At 43.6% G+C, this 19,762-nt stretch overlaps 1 protein-coding gene across 1 annotated transcript; it reads left to right on the top strand.

Moving 5' to 3' along the window:
* Positions 1–3,749: 3,749 nt before the first annotated feature.
* LOC115434201 (neuroblast differentiation-associated protein AHNAK-like) lies at positions 3,750–19,164 on the top strand. The gene is made up of 5 exons (XM_030156007.1): positions 3,750–3,843; positions 12,429–12,513; positions 12,958–13,078; positions 13,739–13,914; positions 14,439–19,164. The coding sequence occupies exons 2-5, from the start codon at positions 12,511–12,513 to the stop codon at positions 18,360–18,362; spliced, it is 4,224 nt and encodes a 1,407-aa protein (XP_030011867.1). The 5' UTR covers positions 3,750–3,843; positions 12,429–12,510; the 3' UTR covers positions 18,363–19,164.
* The last annotated feature ends 598 nt before the right edge of the window (positions 19,165–19,762 follow it).

Here is a 19,762-nt window from a genome sequence, read left to right on the forward strand (position 1 = left end):
GTTAGTGTGGGTTAGGGTTAGTGTGGGTTAGGGTTAGTGTGGGTTAGGGTTAGTGTGGGTTAGAGTTAGTGTGGGTTAGGGTTAGTGTGGGTTAGGGTTAGTTTCAGAGTTAGTGAATCAGTGTGTGTCAGTGTTAGTTTGACATGCCTCACATGCCTTTCCTCACTCTGGTTCCACTGAGCAGATAACACTGTGATGCAAGAACCGGCCCGGCAACAACTAAACACTGAGCTGTGGACAGAGACACACACACACACACACACTGTGGACAGAGACACACACACACACACACACTGTGGACAGATACACACACACACAACACCCACCCACCCCCCAGCGCTCCGAGGATGTGCAGCTAACGAGCACATCACTGGTAAATGAAGAATTCTGCTGTGAATTGGAGGAAGGAGAGACATGAGTGGACATGAGTGGACATGAGGCTCAGTGAGTGGACATGAGTGAGTGGACAACACAAAGCCAAACATACAGGTGGAGTGAAGGGGACTGGAGGAAACAGGTGGGGGGGGTGCACCTTTGTTTTAGACCCCCCCCCCCCACACACACACACCTTCTGCTGCTGCTCACAGGTATTCATTAAAAAGGCACAAGTTTAGACCTGAAGTGGAGAAACTGAATGAAATGTGTGTGTCTCTCTCTCTCTGTCTCTCCGTCTCTCTCTCTGTCTCTCTCTCTCTCTGTCTCTCCGTCTCTCTCTGTCTCTCTCTGTCTCTCTCTGTCTCTCTCTGTCTCTCTCTCTGTCTCTCTCTCCGTCTCTCTCTCTGTCTCTCTCTCTCTCTCTCTCTCTCTCTCTCTCTCTCTCTCTCTGTCTCTCTCTCTCTCTCCGTCTCTCTCTCTCTCTGTCTCTCTCTCTCTCTCTCCGTCTCTCTCTCTCTCCGTCTCTCTCTCTGTCTCTCTCCATCTCTCTGTCTCTCTCTCTGTCTCTCTCTCTGTCTCTCTCTCTCTCTCTCTCTCTCTCTCTCTCTCTCTCTCTCTCTGTCTCTCTCTCTCTCTCCGTCTCTCTCTCTCTCTGTCTCTCTCTCTCTCTCTGTCTCTCTCTCTCTCCGTCTCTCTCTCTGTCTCTCTCCATCTCTCTGTCTCTCTCTCTCTTCCTCTCTCTCTGTCACATGTTCACAGTAGATCCACAGCCTGTACATATTCACAGTAGATCCCTCAGTGGATCCCAGCTGTGTGTTCAGTGGAAGACAATAGAACTCAAACTGGGTTATCAGGTGTTCTGAATTCGACTAAAACAAACGAGTTTCCATGAATTTGAAGAAAAACATTAACTGCAGAAAAAAACCAAAACAAAGCATGTGGACAAATGAATGATTTAAACAGAAACTGTTTATATAGACTGTTCCTGTCATCAATAACTGACTGTTTAGGATATATACAGGACATATAGGATATATACAGGTTACATACACACACACATACGTACGAGGGCTGTTCAATAAGTTCATGGCCTCACCCAGAAATACTGGTTGTTATAATACAGGATGTTACATTCTTTCGTGATGGGATAGTGATGCTTGAACATCGATGGACCAAGTGCATTGCTGTAAATGGAGATTATGTTGAAAAATAAAATATAAATTATCAGTCTGTGTTGTTCTGTTCTGGGTGAGGCCATGAACTTATTGAACGGCCCTCGTATATATATATATATATATATATATATATATATATATATATATATATATATATATGTCACAGTAGAGATTGAAATCCAGTAGAATTCATAATCCTTCTAGGACAGATAGTAATTTTAGTTTGTCCCAGGACAAACTGAAATCCTACAAGAAATTAGGATCTGAAGATTAACCCTAACCCTAACCCCCCCAACCTCCCCTAACCCTAACCCTAGGACAGATAGGATTTCAGTTTGTCCTAGGACAAACTGAAATTCCTATCTGTCCTAGTAGGATTACAAATCCTACTGGATTTCAATGTCTACTGTGATATATATATATATATATATATATATATATATATATATATATATATATATATATATATAGAGAGAGAGAGAGAGAGAGAGAGAGAGAGAGAGAGAGAGAGAGAGAGAGGACATACAGGATATATACTAATAAGTCAAGTCGGGTGAATATGAATGAATGGATGATTGTTTCCGGGTCGGAGTGTGGAACTTTTAGTTTGATTTTGGAAATAGTTCGTAGCTGGAAAAAACAGGACTGGATAACTTTATTTATGTGTACTTGGAAGGAGAGGACTGAGTCAAATATTACCCCAAGATTTCTTGCAGTGGGTGTAATGTTTGAGGAGAGGGGACTGAGGCTATTTTTTATTGCAATGGTGGAATTTGGTGGACCGAACAGGAAGTTTTGGGAAAGGAAGTTTTGGGCCATCCAACGGCTTACATCATTGAGGCAGTCAGACACAGCAGCTAGGCTTCTGGGTCATCCAGTCTCAGGGGCAGGTATATCTGTGTGTTGTCCGCGTAGCAATGGAAAGAAACGTTGTGGCATTTAAAAATGTCACCAAATGGGAGCATATAAATAGAAAATAAAATCGGACCTTGAACTGAACCCTGCAGTACACCACAGGCAATCTGGATTTTGGAGGATGTGTGGCTGCCTATGGTGACCGCAAAGGTTCTATCTAAAAGATAAGAATAAAACCAGCCTAGTGCATTATCTCTGATACCAACCCAGGTTCTAAGATGTTCAATTAAAATATTATGATCCACAGTGTCGAAGGCGGCACTGAAATCTAAAAGAATTAAAATAGAGCTCTCTCCTCTGTCAGCTGCTAAAAGAAGGTCATTGGTGACCTTGAAGAGGGCTGTTTCTGTACAGTGAAAAGGTCTAAAACCAGACTGAAATTTACCAAAGACACTGTTATGAGACATAAAAGCTAAAAGCTGGGTTGAAACCATTTTCTCTAAAAGTTTAGATAAAAATGGGAGTTTAGAAATTGGTCTAAAATTATTAAGATCAGAAGGATCGAGGTTTGGTTTCTTTAAAAGGGGTTGATATACAAGTAATATAGGATATATACAGGAAATATAGAATATATACAGGAAGTATAGGATATATATACAGCTAATAAAGGATATATACAGGAAGTATAGGATATATCCAGGAAATATAGAATATATACAGGAAGTATAGGATATATATACAGGTAATAAAGGATATATACAGGAAGTATAGAATATATCCAGGAAATATAGAATATATACAGGTAATATAGGCCATATGTTTATCTGTCACAGTCAAATATGTCTGCCATCCAAATGATACTGTCATGAAGCCTGTGTGTTGTGTGTGTGTTGTGTGTGTAATGTTGTGTTGTGTGTGTGTGTGTGTGGTGTGTGTGTGTGTGTGTGTGTGTGTGTGCATTCACTGTTTGGTAAACCTGGTTCATCCTGTTCAGCAGTGGTGTGTGTTTCTGTGACTGTCAGCGTTGTCAGTCTGGTTTCGGCTTCAAAAAGGAGTCGTTCTGTGACTGAGTTTGAAACTGAGGCGGGAGTGTGTGTGTGATTGTGTGTGATTGTGTGTTAGTGGGAGTGTGTGTCTGTGTGTGTGATTGTGTGTTAGTGTTAATGTGTGTGGTAAGCGGTGCTGGGGGCAGTGGTGCAGGTGGAAGTGGAGGTGGGGGCAGCGGTTGGGATGGGGTTAGAGGTGGAGGTGGGGTTAGAGATGCTGCAGTTGCAGATGCAGATGCAGACGGACCTGTTCTCCTGGTTCTGCTCTGCAGGCATTTAACTAGCACCTCCAGCTGCTGCTTGGGTCAGAGCGGCGCTGGATCTCTGAGGAGGAGACGGATCCTCCTGGACCGGCTTCAGCTGGATGTGTGTGTGTGTGACGCCAAAAACAGGTGAGTCCATCTGGTCCGGTCCAGATCCAACGGGCTCGGGTTGGTTTCAGACCCTGTGACCACCACCATAACTGATGAAATCACTGAAACCATCAAAAACTTGAATTCATTTTGTAAAATCAGCTCAGATTGGATGTAATTTGTTTTCCATCAGTTGGTGTTTTTCATTTTCCTCCAGTTTCTGATCAGTTGAACAGACACTGAAACTCAGTGTCTGTTCAAGATGCACAACTGGATCAATATTTATGTAGAAGAATCTGAAAAAACACTGAATGCAGGTTTGTACTAGTGCAGACAGACAGTCCAGTCTGACATTTGAAAAATAAATCCAAACACCTGCATCTGGAACATGAAGCTGCACTTTCAAACCTTTATTTCTTTGTGTTTAATTCATTATGAAAGTCTTTTTGCTCCGTCTTTTTCTATATTTGTGTATTTTTAAATAGTTTTTTTTTTTAATTGTAAAGCACATTAGTTTATTTTTGATCATGACATAAAAATGCAACAGGATTTGGAAAGTTTTGTACCATTTGACACACTGCTGCTGCTGATAATACACCTCAGTGTAATGGTGATAAATTACAGATAAAGGAAGCAAGAACTTATTTAGTCTTTTTGGTCAGCTGTTGCTAAAAATACATTTGCTTTTGGACAGTTTTTTTTTTTTTTTTTTTTTTTTTTTACATTCTCTCACAAAATGGCAAAGCAGTGAAAGTCATGAATTGCGGATTATGTTGCCTTTTCGGTCGGTCCATTTGAATCCTGATGAAACCGAACACCTGCAGATGAACGCTGGCTGATCTAGTTCACATCCAGCTTTGCTCATTAATACATCGAATTTGGAACTGGTGCACATTAGTAAATGTGAACTCCACACCCTTTGGTTGGATTCTATGTGGTTTTAATGTCACCACCCTGTTCTAGAGGCCACACCTATTACCCACAACACCCTGTTGCTTATTTGGAAGTCTGTGATATTTGTTTTTCTTCCGTCCTGGAAGGAATGCCACTTTGTGTTTCCAGGAGTGCAGAGCAGAACCTGGGCTCAGTGTGAAATGATGTCATTTATGATCGTTTGTTGTTTCATTGGAAATCAAAGGTAGTTGAGTATCAACATGAAGATGACAGGAACATGAACGCAAAGCTGCTCAGATAAGCAGCACACGTTCAGGGTTCATGGTGGATTCGTTGTGCTGTGGTTGGGTTTTCAGGTCTGTTAACACAACATTTATTCGTTGGCTCAAATGATAACACTGGTCTACAAGTCAAATGGTTAAAGAATAAAAGGAGTTTAACTTGACCGAATGTGAGTCTGTGGTCCAGACTAGTCCAGTCCTAAATGCTGTTGGTTCTGGGGTTAGAATGGGTTTAAGTCCAGATGAAGATTAGAGTCAGATCGACCGTAAATACTGTCTGCACATGGCAATACATGGACTGGACGGGTTCTACCTGTGGAACATTTAGAAGAACAAACCATCATATGTGTGTTAGAACACACCAACATATATGTGTTAGAACACACCAACATATATGTGTTAGAACACACCAACATATGTGTTAGAACACACCGTCATATTGTGTTAGAACACAACGTCATATATGTGTTAGAACACACCAACATATATGTGTTAGAACACACCGTCATATATGTGTTAGAACACACCGTCATATATGTGTTACAACACACCATCATATGTGTGTTAGAACACACCAACATATATGTGTCAGAACACACCAACATATGTGTTAGAACACACCGTCATATTGTGTTAGAACACAACGTCATATGTGTGATAGAACACACCAACATATATGTGTTAGAACACACCAACATATATGTGTTAGAACACACCGTCATATATGTGTTAGAACACACCAACATATATGTGTTAGAACACACCATCATATGTGTGTTAGAACACACCAACAAATGTGTTAGAACACACCAACATACAGTATATGTGTTAGAACACACCATCATTCATGTGTTAGAACCCACCGTCATATATGTGTTAGAACACACCGTCATATATGTTCCAAATGTGAACTGAACCGCCCTGTGCTCATTAGTTGAACAGTTCATCAGATTAAATGTGTTCAATGTTCCAGATTTGAATCAGAGGTGGATATTTTGTGTTTCCATTGAACAGAAGCTTCTGTTGGTTGAATTATCTGTGACTGGGCCTGCCTCAGCTGCTTTGGGCCTGTTTCAGCTGCTTTGGTGCCTGTTTCAGCTGCTTTGGGCCTGCTTCAGCTGCCCTGGGCCTGTTTGTTTCAGCTGCTTTGGTGCCTGTTTCAGCTGCTTTGGTGCCTGTTTCAGCTGCTTTGGGCCTGCTTCAGCTGCTTTGGTGCCTGTTTCAGCTGCTTTGGGCCTGCTTCAGCTGCCCTGGGCCTGTTTGTTTCAGCTGCTTTGGTGCCTGTTTCAGCTGCTTTGGTGCCTGTTTCAGCTGCTTTGGGCCTGCTTCAGCTGCCCTGGGCCTGTTTGTTTCAGCTGCTTTGGTGCCTGTTTCAGCTGCTTTGGGCCTGCTTCAGCTGCCCTGGGCCTGTTTGTTTCAGCTGCTTTGGTGCCTGTTTCAGCTTCTTTGGTGCCTGTTTCAGCTGCTTTGGGCCTGCTTCAGCTGCCCTGGGCCTGTTTGTTTCAGCTGCTTTGGTGCCTGTTTCAGCTGCTTTGGGCCTGCTTCAGCTGCCCTGGGCCTGTTTGTTTCAGCTGCTTTGGTGCCTGTTTCAGCTGCTTTGGTGCCTGTTTCAGCTGCTTTGGTGCCTGTTTCAGCTGCTTTGGTGCCTGTTTCAGCTGCTTTGGGCCTGTTTCAGTTGTTTGATGCTGGGTGTGGTTGGTTGCTGTGTGTGTGGTTCAGAATGCAGTCGAACCTGGTCCACATGCACACACACATTCTCATCTGGTAGAAGATTTGGATTCCTGAGGCCTGAGGTGATCTGGATGTGGGCGTGGCTTCACTGTCAGAGGGAGGAAATGAAAAAAGGCAGACACAGACTGATGGTAAAGACAGACAGACTGATGGTAAAGGCAGACACAGACTGATGGTAAAGACAGACAGACTGATGGTAAAGGCAGACACAGACTGATGGTAAAGACAGACACAGACTGATGGTAAAGACAGACACAGACTGATGGTAAAGGCAGACACAGACTGATGGTAAAGACAGACACAGACTGATGGTAAAGGCAGACACAGACTGATGGTAAAGACAGACACAGACTGATGGTAAAGACAGACAGACTGATGGTAAAGACAGACACAGACTGATGGTAAAGGCAGACACAGACTGATGGTAAAGGCAGACACAGACTGATGGTAAAGGCAGACAGACTGATGGTAAAGACAGACACAGACTGATGGTAAAGACAGACACAGACTGATGGTAAGACAGACAGACTGATGGTAAAGGCAGACACAGACTGATGGTAAAGACAGACACAGACTGATGGTAAAGGCAGACACAGACTGATGGTAAAGACAGACACAGACTGATGGTAAAGGCAGACACAGACTGATGGTAAAGACAGACACAGACTGATGGTAAAGGCAGACACAGACTGATGGTAAAGACAGACACAGACTGATGGTAAAGGCAGACACAGACTGATGGTAAAGACAGACACAGACTGATGGTAAAGGCAGACACAGACTGATGGTAAAGACAGACACAGACTGATGGTAAAGACAGACAGACTGATGGTAAAGGCAGACACAGACTGATGGTAAAGACAGACAGACTGATGGTAAAGGCAGACACAGACTGATGGTAAAGGCAGACAGACTGATGGTAAAGGCAGACACAGACTGATGGTAAAGACAGACAGACTGATGGTAAAGGCAGACACAGACTGATGGTAAAGACAGACAGACTGATGGTAAAGGCAGACACAGACTGATGGTAAAGGCAGACACAGACTGATGGTAAAGACAGACAGACTGATGGTAAAGGCAGACACAGACTGATGGTAAAGGCAGACACAGACTGATGGTAAAGACAGACAGACTGATGGTAAAGGCAGACAGAGACTGATGGTAAAGGCAGACACAGACTGATGGTAAAGGCAGACAGACTGATGGTAAAGGCAGACACAGACTGATGGTAAAGGCAGACAGACTGATGGTAAAGGCAGACACAGACTGATGGTAAAGACAGACAGACTGATGGTAAAGGCAGACACAGACTGATGGTAAAGGCAGACAGACTGATGGTAAAGGCAGACACAGACTGATGGTAAAGACAGACAGACTGATGGTAAAGACAGACACAGACTGATGGTAAAGACAGACAGACTGATGGTAAAGACAGACACAGACTGATGGTAAAGACAGACAGACTGATGGTAAGGCAGACACAGACTGATGGTAAAGACAGACAGACTGATGGTAAAGGCAGACACAGACTGATGGTAAAGGCAGACACAGACTGATGGTAAAGACAGACACAGACTGATGGTAAAGGCAGACACAGACTGATGGTAAAGACAGACACAGACTGATGGTAAAGACAGACAGACTGATGGTAAAGACAGACACAGACTGATGGTAAAGGCAGACACAGACTGATGGTAAAGGCAGACACAGACTGATGGTAAAGACAGACAGACTGATGGTAAAGACAGACACAGACTGATGGTAAAGGCAGACACAGACTGATGGTAAAGACAGACACAGACTGATGGTAAAGACAGACAGACTGATGGTAAAGGCAGACACAGACTGATGGTAAAGACAGACAGACTGATGGTAAAGGCAGACACAGACTGATGGTAAAGGCAGACAGACTGATGGTAAAGGCAGACACAGACTGATGGTAAAGACAGACAGACTGATGGTAAAGGCAGACACAGACTGATGGTAAAGACAGACAGACTGATGGTAAAGGCAGACACAGACTGATGGTAAAGGCAGACACAGACTGATGGTAAAGGCAGACAGACTGATGGTAAAGGCAGACACAGACTGATGGTAAAGGCAGACAGACTGATGGTAAAGGCAGACACAGACTGATGGTAAAGACAGACAGACTGATGGTAAAGGCAGACACAGACTGATGGTAAAGGCAGACAGACTGATGGTAAAGGCAGACACAGACTGATGGTAAAGGCAGACACAGACTGATGGTAAAGGCAGACACAGACTGATGGTAAAGGCAGACAGACTGATGGTAAAGGCAGACACAGACTGATGGTAAGACAGACAGACTGATGGTAAAGGCAGACACAGACTGATGGTAAAGACAGACAGACTGATGGTAAAGGCAGACACAGACTGATGGTAAAGGCAGACAGACTGATGGTAAAGGCAGACACAGACTGATGGTAAAGACAGACAGACTGATGGTAAAGGCAGACACAGACTGATGGTAAAGACAGACAGACTAATGGTAAAGGCAGACACAGACTGATGGTAAAGGCAGACACAGACTGATGGTAAAGACAGACAGACTGATGGTAAAGGCAGACACAGACTGATGGTAAAGACAGACAGACTGATGGTAAAGGCAGACACAGACTGATGGTAAAGGCAGACAGACTGATGGTAAAGACAGACACAGACTGATGGTAAAGGCAGACACAGACTGATGGTAAAGACAGACACAGACTGATGGTAAAGACAGACAGACTGATGGTAAAGACAGACACAGACTGATGGTAAAGACAGACACAGACTGATGGTAAAGACAGACACAGACTGATGGTAAAGACAGACAGACTGATGGTAAAGGCAGACACAGACTGATGGTAAAGACAGACACAGACTGATGGTAAAGACAGACAGACTGATGGTAAAGGCAGACAGACTGATGGTAAAGACAGACACAGACTGATGGTAAAGACAGACACAGACTGATGGTAAAGACAGACAGACTGATGGTAAAGACAGACACAGACTGATGGTAAAGGCAGACACAGACTGATGGTAAAGACAGACAGACTGATGGTAAAGGCAGACACAGACTGATGGTAAAGACAGACAGACTGATGGTAAAGGCAGACACAGACTGATGGTAAAGGCAGACAGACTGATGGTAAAGGCAGACACAGACTGATGGTAAGACAGACAGACTGATGGTAAAGGCAGACACAGACTGATGGTAAAGACAGACACAGACTGATGGTAAAGGCAGACACAGACTGATGGTAAAGGCAGACAGACTGATGGTAAGGCAGACACAGACTGATGGTAAAGGCAGACAGACTGATGGTAAAGGCAGACACAGACTGATGGTAAAGACAGACAGACTGATGGTAAAGGCAGACACAGACTGATGGTAAAGGCAGACAGACTGATGGTAAAGGCAGACACAGACTGATGGTAAAGACAGACAGACTGATGGTAAAGGCAGACACAGACTGATGGTAAAGGCAGACACAGACTGATGGTAAAGACAGACACAGACTGATGGTAAAGGCAGACACAGACTGATGGTAAAGGCAGACAGACTGATGGTAAAGGCAGACACAGACTGATGGTAAAGGCAGACAGACTGATGGTAAAGGCAGACACAGACTGATGGTAAAGACAGACAGACTGATGGTAAAGGCAGACACAGACTGATGGTAAAGGCAGACAGACTGATGGTAAAGGCAGACACAGACTGATGGTAAAGACAGACAGACTGATGGTAAAGGCAGACACAGACTGATGGTAAAGACAGACAGACTAATGGTAAAGGCAGACACAGACTGATGGCAAAGGCAGACACAGACTGATGGTAAAGACAGACAGACTGATGGTAAAGGCAGACACAGACTGATGGTAAAGACAGACAGACTGATGGTAAAGGCAGACACAGACTGATGGTAAAGGCAGACACAGACTGATGGTAAAGGCAGACACAGACTGATGGTAAAGACAGACACAGACTGATGGTAAAGACAGACAGACTGATGGTAAAGGCAGACACAGACTGATGGTAAAGGCAGACACAGACTGATGGTAAAGACAGACACAGACTGATGGTAAAGGCAGACACAGACTGATGGTAAAGACAGACAGACTGATGGTAAAGGCAGACACAGACTGATGGTAAAGACAGACAGACTGATGGTAAAGGCAGACACAGACTGATGGTAAAGGCAGACAGACTGATGGTAAAGGCAGACACAGACTGATGGTAAAGACAGACAGACTGATGGTAAAGGCAGACACAGACTGATGGTAAAGGCAGACACAGACTGATGGTAAAGACAGACAGACTGATGGTAAAGGCAGACACAGACTGATGGTAAAGGCAGACACAGACTGATGGTAAAGACAGACACAGACTGATGGTAAAGGCAGACACAGACTGATGGTAAAGGCAGACAGACTGATGGTAAAGGCAGACACAGACTGATGGTAAAGGCAGACAGACTGATGGTAAAGGCAGACACAGACTGATGGTAAAGGCAGACAGACTGATGGTAAAGGCAGACACAGACTGATGGTAAAGACAGACAGACTGATGGTAAAGGCAGACACAGACTGATGGTAAAGGCAGACACAGACTGATGGTAAAGACAGACACAGACTGATGGTAAAGGCAGACACAGACTGATGGTAAAGGCAGACAGACTGATGGTAAAGGCAGACACAGACTGATGGTAAAGGCAGACAGACTGATGGTAAAGGCAGACACAGACTGATGGTAAAGACAGACAGACTGATGGTAAAGGCAGACACAGACTGATGGTAAAGGCAGACAGACTGATGGTAAAGGCAGACACAGACTGATGGTAAAGACAGACAGACTGATGGTAAAGGCAGACACAGACTGATGGTAAAGACAGACAGACTGATGGTAAAGGCAGACACAGACTGATGGTAAAGGCAGACACAGACTGATGGTAAAGACAGACAGACTGATGGTAAAGGCAGACACAGACTGATGGTAAAGGCAGACAGACTGATGGTAAAGACAGACACAGACTGATGGTAAAGGCAGACAAAGACTGATGGTAAAGGCAGACAGACTGATGGTAAAGGCAGACAGACTGATGGTAAAGACAGACACAGACTGATGGTAAAGGCAGACACAGACTGATGGTAAAGGCAGACAGACTGATGGTAAAGGCAGACAGACTGATGGTAAAGGCAGACACAGACTGATGGTAAAGGCAGACACAGACTGATGGTAAAGGCAGACACAGACTGATGGTAAAGGCAGACACAGACTGATGGTAAAGGCAGACACAGACTGATGGTAAAGACAGACAGACACAGTTCTGCATACTGAGGGTGAAAAAGCAGCACAACTGCAGGTGTGCAGGCGGACCAGAACCAAACACCCACAGACTGGACCAGAACCAAACATCTCCAGATTGGATCAGAACCTTCCAGAGTATCCCCACCCATCCAAAACATAGGCTTTATTCCAGAATGATGGAAGGATGTGACCAGAAGGACCACAGAGCAGGATCTGGTCTCATGTCAGTCACACACAGATGGAACACTGACGCCAACACCAGGGTTTAGTGTGAATATAACAGACATAACTAGTCTGTGGTAGACCTGGTCTATGGTCTAATGTGTGAATATAACAGACCTGGTCTGTGGTAGACTTGGTCTGTGGTCTAATGTTGACATTCTTTTCTTTTTTTTCAGATTCCATCGCTGTGTCTTGGCGTTTCCATGGTTTTCATGCTATAAATTCCATGATATGTGCATGTAAATACACCTAAAAATAATGGTAGGTATAAGCATGTACTGTGCATATATATATATATATATATATATATATATATATATATATATATATATATATATACACACACACACACACACACACACACACATATATACACACATATATATATATATATATATATATATATGTACACACACAATTAGGTTAATATTCTATTGTATTATGTTATATTGTACATTATATGATTAATTTCCTTTGGGCATAGAATCATCGTTACAGTTTGAAAAGGGCCAATGAATTAATGAACTGATCAACTAATGCTATTTATAGACACAAATGAGTACAAATGTTCACACTATAAACATTATTATTTTATATTGCAAAAGGAAATGGTTTTGACTGAAGCACCTGTCTGATTGAATGCTATTTATATATTTGTATAAATATTAAATGTATGAACAATCTAAATAAATATTGTCTTTTTAGAGCGGGGACATGAAGAGCAGAACCTTTTCCCAGAGCCTGGTCCTGGATGACTCCGACCAAGGAGTGGTGATCACTGGAATCACAGATGATGTGGTCGCTCAGAAGAGCGGTCTACGAGCAGGTATGGAAGTGGACATCCACACAAAGACAACCAGTTTAACCCTAACCCTAACCCTCTAGAAGCAGGTATGGATGTGGAAGTCCTGCTGGACTGTGACACAAATGCTGTGTTTCCACTGCGTGGTATCGGTCGGCTCTGCTTGGTATTCCTGCAGACCGTTTCCATTCCAGGATACTACTGACTTTACAGTACCTGGTCGTCATAGCGATGTGGCGCGTTATTTCTGTGTCGTCTGCTCAGAGTTGCTGAAAACTCACTTATTGTGTGTTGTCTCGTCTGAATTTTTACATCGGCCACCAAAGACTGAATCTCCTGGACCGACCATGGTGTAGTTTATCTGTTGTCATGTGGATTAATGGACCCACAGATTTACTGTCTACTTCCTCATCTGTTTTTGTAAAAGGGCGGGTCACACAGAAAACTGTCTGACCAATCAGTGGTCTGCAGTGTTTATATGTCACGGTTTAGTGTCGCTTGGAACCTCAGCGGAGGTGATACCAAAAAACTAGTACCGGGTACCAGATTCCAGGTCCTTTTTCGTAATGGAAACGCAAAAAGGCCGAGCCCAGTCGAGCCAGTACCACGCAGTGGAAACGCGGCAAAAGCCAACCAGGTCAGAAAAACCTGGCACTACGTTGACTTCTGAAAAACTTCCTCCAGGGGATGAGATCGTTGCAGCCACCATCCACCTGGACCATCTCAGCAAAAACGAGGTCCAGTATATTCTGAAGGTGTTGGAGCCGTACGACGACAACATGAAGGTCCTGACTAAGAAGGAGCTGAGCGCCGGTACTGACCTGGGCCCACTGGGACTGAGGCTGGACCACGGAGCAGATGTAAGGATCCAAAGTCCAACCAGTCACATTCATACTGAAGCTGTTGGACCCACATAGACAGAAAACAGACCCAGGACCTGACACCAACATCCAGACTATAGACAGAAAACAGACCCAGGAGCTGACGCCAACATCCAGACTATAGACAGAAAACAGACCCAGGAGCTGACGCCAACATCCAGACTATAGACAGAAAACAGACCCAGGAGCTGACACCAACATCCAGACTATAGACAGAAAACAGACCCAGGACCTGACACCAACATCCAGACTATAGACAGAAACCTGGATTTAGATTTGTTAATGAAAACACTTGATAATTCTAGTAACTAAATAAGATAATAATAAAACATGTTTTTTTTTATTGTAATAATATGTCCAGTAGGTTCATGGTACAGAGTTCCACTGTGGTTTCTTGGCACAGCTTTAAATCGGACATGTATGTGAGTTCATTCAACAGCTGATCCAGTCCATGTGTGTTGTAGGCATTAACTAGACTTTGTCTTTGACGTCTTTATCAACAGATCCAAACCCTGAATAAGGATCTGTCCCTGGATGCATCAGCTGGGGGGTTGGGGGATGGAATAAGTGTTCCCACTGTCAATGGAGACATTCCTGGTCTTAGTTTATCTGGACCAGACGTCAATGGAACCGTCAAAGCCCCTGAAGTCAACATCTCAACTCCAAAGCTCAACACACCCGATGCCTCAGTCCACATTGAAAAACCAGACATCAAGGCCGCCAAATACCAGGCCCCAAAGTTCACCATGCCCCACTTTAGTCTACCCAAAATCGGCCTCCCAAAAACAGACCTGGATGTTTCAGGGGGAATAGATGGAGATGTAGATGTTCCCTCAGTCAGTGGAAAACTGGAAACACCAGATGTCAACGTGTCAGCCCCTCACGTAGATCTGGATAGTCTAGATTTAGACCTGAATGGACCAAAAGTGGATCTGAATGGCCCTGACGTAAATTTAGAGGCCCCAAGTCCTGACATTGACATGCCCTCAGGTGGAATCAAATGGCCCCATCTTAAATGGAAAAGTCCGAAGGTTAAAGGGCCCGAGGCGGACCTTCCTGCAGCTGATGTCAGTCTGGGTGCACCAAAAATTGACGCAGCTCTAGATGCACCTGATATTGATGTTAATTTGCCTAAAGCTGACCTTAAATGCCCCAATCTTGATGTGCAAACCCCAAATCTTGATATGGAGGCTCCCTCTGGGAAAATCAACTGGCCGCATCTGAAGTGGAAGAAGGCCAAACTGCACGGTCCTAAAGCAGATTTGGATGTAGATCCTGTCCTGAACACTCCAGGTGTTGATGTCTCACTTCCTAAGGTTGATGGGGAGATAAGTGCACCAAACTGTGATATTAATTTGCCAAAAGCTGAGGTAAAAGGCCCAGATCTAGATGTAGAAACCCCAAATATTGATGTAGAAGCTCCCAGTGGTAAAATTAACTGGCCCCATTTGAAGTGGAAGAAGCCCAGACTTCACAGCCCAAAAGCAGACCTAGATACAGAGGTGACGGCACCGGATTTCCAAGTCTCAGTTCCGAATGTTGATGGTGATATTGATTTACCAGGGGCTGAAGTGAATCACCCAGAAGTTCCCGATATAGACGTTAAGACTCCAGATTTTGATGTTGATGCTCCTTCAGGGAAAATCAACTGGCCTCATTTAAAGTGGAAGAAGCCCAGATTTCACAGCTCCAAACCTGATCTGGACCTGAACATGGATGTGAACACACCAGATGTTGATGTTTCTGGACCAAATGTTGATGGCGCAATCAGCACACCAGATGTTGATGTGGCTTTGCCCAAAGCCGACCTTGATGTTCAAGCACCAGATGTAGATGTTGCGGCACCATCAGGAAAAATCCGGTTCCCAACACTCAAGAAACCTAAGTTTTTTGGGCCAAAGGTGAAAGCCCCAGATGTTGATGTGAATACAGATGTGAAAACCCCAGACCTGAGTGTCTCTGCTCCAGACCCATCACTGAATCTGCCTGAAGCTGATATGAACATACCTAATGTTGCAGTTGATGTCAAAACACCAGATGTAGATGTAGAGGCTCCATCTGGGAAGATCAAATGGCCTACCCTTAAGAAGCCCAGGTGGTCTATCTCAGGTCCAAAGGTGAAAAGCCCTGACGTAGATCTGGATGCTGACTTGAATTTGTCAGCCCCAAATATTGATGGCGAGGTGATTGCACCAGATGTAGACATAGACTTACCAAAAGCTGATCTTGAAAGTCCCAACATAGACATAGATGGTCCAGATATCGAAGCCCCATCAGGAAAATTCAAATGGTTTAACTTTAAAAAGCCTAAGTTTGGCAGTGTAAGTGGTCCAAAGGCTGACCTGGATGCTGATGTGATAGTACCAGGTGTGGAGGTCAATGGACCTGGTGTGGATGTGAGTCCACCAGATGTGGATGTACCTGCACCAAACATTGACACTCCAGATCTAAATATCAGCACCCCGGATGTTAATGTTAAATGTCCAGATGTTGACCTTAATGGTCCTAATGTTGATGTTGACCCACCCCATGGTAAGATAAAGTTACCTAAACTGAAATTACCAAAACTCAAAGGGGGGAAATTAAAAGCCCCTGAATTAGATGCAGATTTAAAAGCACCAGATGTGGATGCCAGTCTCAGCTTGCCTGAACTGGATGTTGACACACCCAACATGGACCTAAATGCAGCAGATCTGTCCTTGTCTGCACCAAAGATCAAAGGTGACATCGTTACACCAAACGCTGATCTCCAAGGCCCTGCCGTAAACCTTGAGGCTCCAGAGGCTGATGTCCCAGATGCAAAATTGAAGCTGCCAAAAATCAAATGGCCAAAGTTTGGGTTATCTGGACCTAGAGTTAAAGCACCAAATGTTGAAGTTGATGGAGAACTCCAGAGTCCAGATGTAGGTCTCCAGCTGCCAAAGGCTGAAGTTCCAGCACCAGATGTGGATGTTTCTGCTGCTGTCACTACTCCAGGTTTAGATCTGAATCTGCCTACAGCAGACATAAAAGGTCCTGACGTAGACGCCAGTGCCCTTAATCTGTCAGCCCCCAAAGCTGACCTCAGTCTACCAGGCTTAAGTCTGTCTGCTCCAACAGTTAAAGGTCCAGATGGGGATCTGAATTTACCCACAGCTGATGTAAATACACCTGATTTGACTCTACCAAATGGAGAATTAAAGGGACCTGGTCTTGCACCAGACCTGAACTTTTCAGCACCAAAAACTGATGGAAACCTCTCAGCTGAACTGGAAGCACCAGTGTCTTTGAACACTGATGGTTTAGAAATTTTGGATGTTTCTTCCCCAAATGTGGACGTAAACCTCCCAAAAGCAGACCTCAAAGAACCTCTTCTAGAGTTGAAGCCACCTGAATTTGAATCCAGCCTGGGCGACTTTAAACTGCCTCATTTTAATGTTCCATCACTTGGTCTTTCAAGTCCAGAAGTAGACGTTCCTACTGTTAATCCATCCCTGGAGGCTGAAATAGACGCGCCCAAGGTCAATGTAGGGACCCCTTCAGCAGATACCAACATCGACTTAAATACCCCAAAGATAGAGGGAGACATCCAAGGACCAGAGGTGGACGTGAAAGCACCAAATGTAAATACCAATCTTGAAAAGCCAAAATTGCCACACATCAATTTTCCAAAGTTTGGCTTTAAAAAATCTGCAGAAGTCGATCCCAGCGCAGAGGTGAACGCCTCGACTGATGTGAATGTTAGCGTTCCCAGTGTAGAAGGAGAATCAGCTGACGTCAGTGTTTCTGCTCCTGGAATCAACACCAGTCTCAACACACCTGAACTCGATATCACAGCAGAGGGAGAAGCTAAAGTTAAAGATTCTCCAAAGAGTAAGTTGAAATGGCCCTTCAAATGGGGCCTGAAGTCGAACACCGATGATGAGGGAAGTGGGGCAGACTCTGAAACCGACGTGGCCAACACTGAAGTGGAGGTTCCTGCCTTCATATTCCATAAGCTGCCCACCAACTGCATGGATGGAATAGGAGGAATCGTGGATGGTTTAGAGTCACCGAAAGCCGGAACCGGAGTCAAAGATTATGTTGTCAGCAAAGGGATTCGCCTGCCGATTGTGAACGTCTCATCGAAAACTGGGGAGAAGGTCGACATTCTGGAGAGACTGAAAATGGCGAAGGAAAAAGCACCCTCGACGAATGTCTCACCAACTGAGGCCAAAACGGACATCGCTCTAAACTTCGCTGGTCCGAGTGTTAATGTCAGTCCAACGGCTCAAACAGAAGATTCATCTGTGGTCAGAGGAGGAACCTTCAAAGTGGACAAACCCCAGTCTGTTGTGGGCCTGGTCAGTCCTGTTGTGGGCCTGGTCGGTCCTGAGGTGACCACAGATGAAGATGCCAAACTGTCGGTGGGCCTCACTAATATGCTCGGTCTAAATATCAAGGACTGAGATGACAAACGCCTAAAGCTGAGCAACAAAAAGTTGAATCTAGAAACCTTGTAAATCCATGGAACTAACAGAATGTGTGTGTTTTCTGTCCTCACCTTCAGTGTCCTTTCCATAATCCACCACCGAACCTAATGAAGGAACTTATTTTTATGTTGTATATGTTTATTCCTGTTATTTATATAAGCTTTTGTTTTCTAAATAGTGTTGATTTACAAGCATATTACTTTCATAAGTGTCTCAGTATTGCATGTGATCTCCTTTATCTGTTTAAGTTTTTGAGAAGTGCTTTATTTTATCTTACAAATGAAGTCAACTGTGCTGTGTTCAATAAAGAACTCACACATGATCAGGGTCATTCTTTACTCATATAAAAAAAATAAACTGATAACAATCTAAATTCTAACATATCACATGACTGTATGTAATTGTTCAAACAGATCGTTTCAGTTGCTTGTATATTGTTTTAAGAGTCCTGTTGAAGTAAATATATCGTTTAATACTGATGTTTTACTTTCAAAGTTTGTAATTTTGTCATAAGTTTCTAAGTAAAAGAAGTTATTCACTTTAGTTTTATCAGTAATTATTCCTCCTGACGGTTGTTGTTTAACACAATTAACATAACAACAGAACACTGACTTCTGTCCTGAAAATTGTTATAAAATCGCAGATGTTTTTTGTCCAAGAAACATGATTGGAAATTCTTGGTTTTTTTGACATACTGAATGCATACAGAAGTGTAAAATAAAGTTTTGCATATTAAGTTCGTATGTGATAGTGAGCTATTAATAAAGACCAACATCTTTAACATGTATTTATTTCTGTATGAGAAAACAGATACAATAGAGAAAACTTGCTTTAAAAAAAAAAAAAAGTCACAACTTTTGGGTGTTCTGGATGTGTGATCAAATGAAGATGGAAGAATAGAGTCATTGCTGGAGTTCTATTTTCATTTTATAGACTTTTAACTGTTACTAACTGGGTGGGGGGTTTTAGTTCCCATCATATTTCATATTCCAGTGTTTTTCTGCCTTGTGTTCTGTGTCACGTATACGGCAGCGTCCGGCCCAGCACTGGTCAACATGTGTTCTGAACGTATTCCCAGTTCTATTCTGGTTTGTCATTTTGACTTTTATACCATTAAATGACTCATTAGAGGCAGCACAACCATTCAGCTGCAGTTACAGGTGACACGCTGTTCCACATGTGTAAAAACCACCCTGACTCTCAGAACCTGCTTTCATGTGCAATATGCAAATGAAAATGTTAATGAACTTAATGAACTACCTAATGAACTCAACGAACTCAATGTAATATTTAACCACAGCTTTCTTTAGTCTTTGGAGTCAGGATGCCACATCTAGTTTCTGAAGTTTATTGAAGAAAAGTACAACAGCGCATCA

This window comes from Sphaeramia orbicularis, chromosome 15 (genome assembly GCF_902148855.1).
Source record: "Sphaeramia orbicularis chromosome 15, fSphaOr1.1, whole genome shotgun sequence".
Classification (NCBI taxonomy): domain Eukaryota; kingdom Metazoa; phylum Chordata; class Actinopteri; order Kurtiformes; family Apogonidae; genus Sphaeramia; species Sphaeramia orbicularis.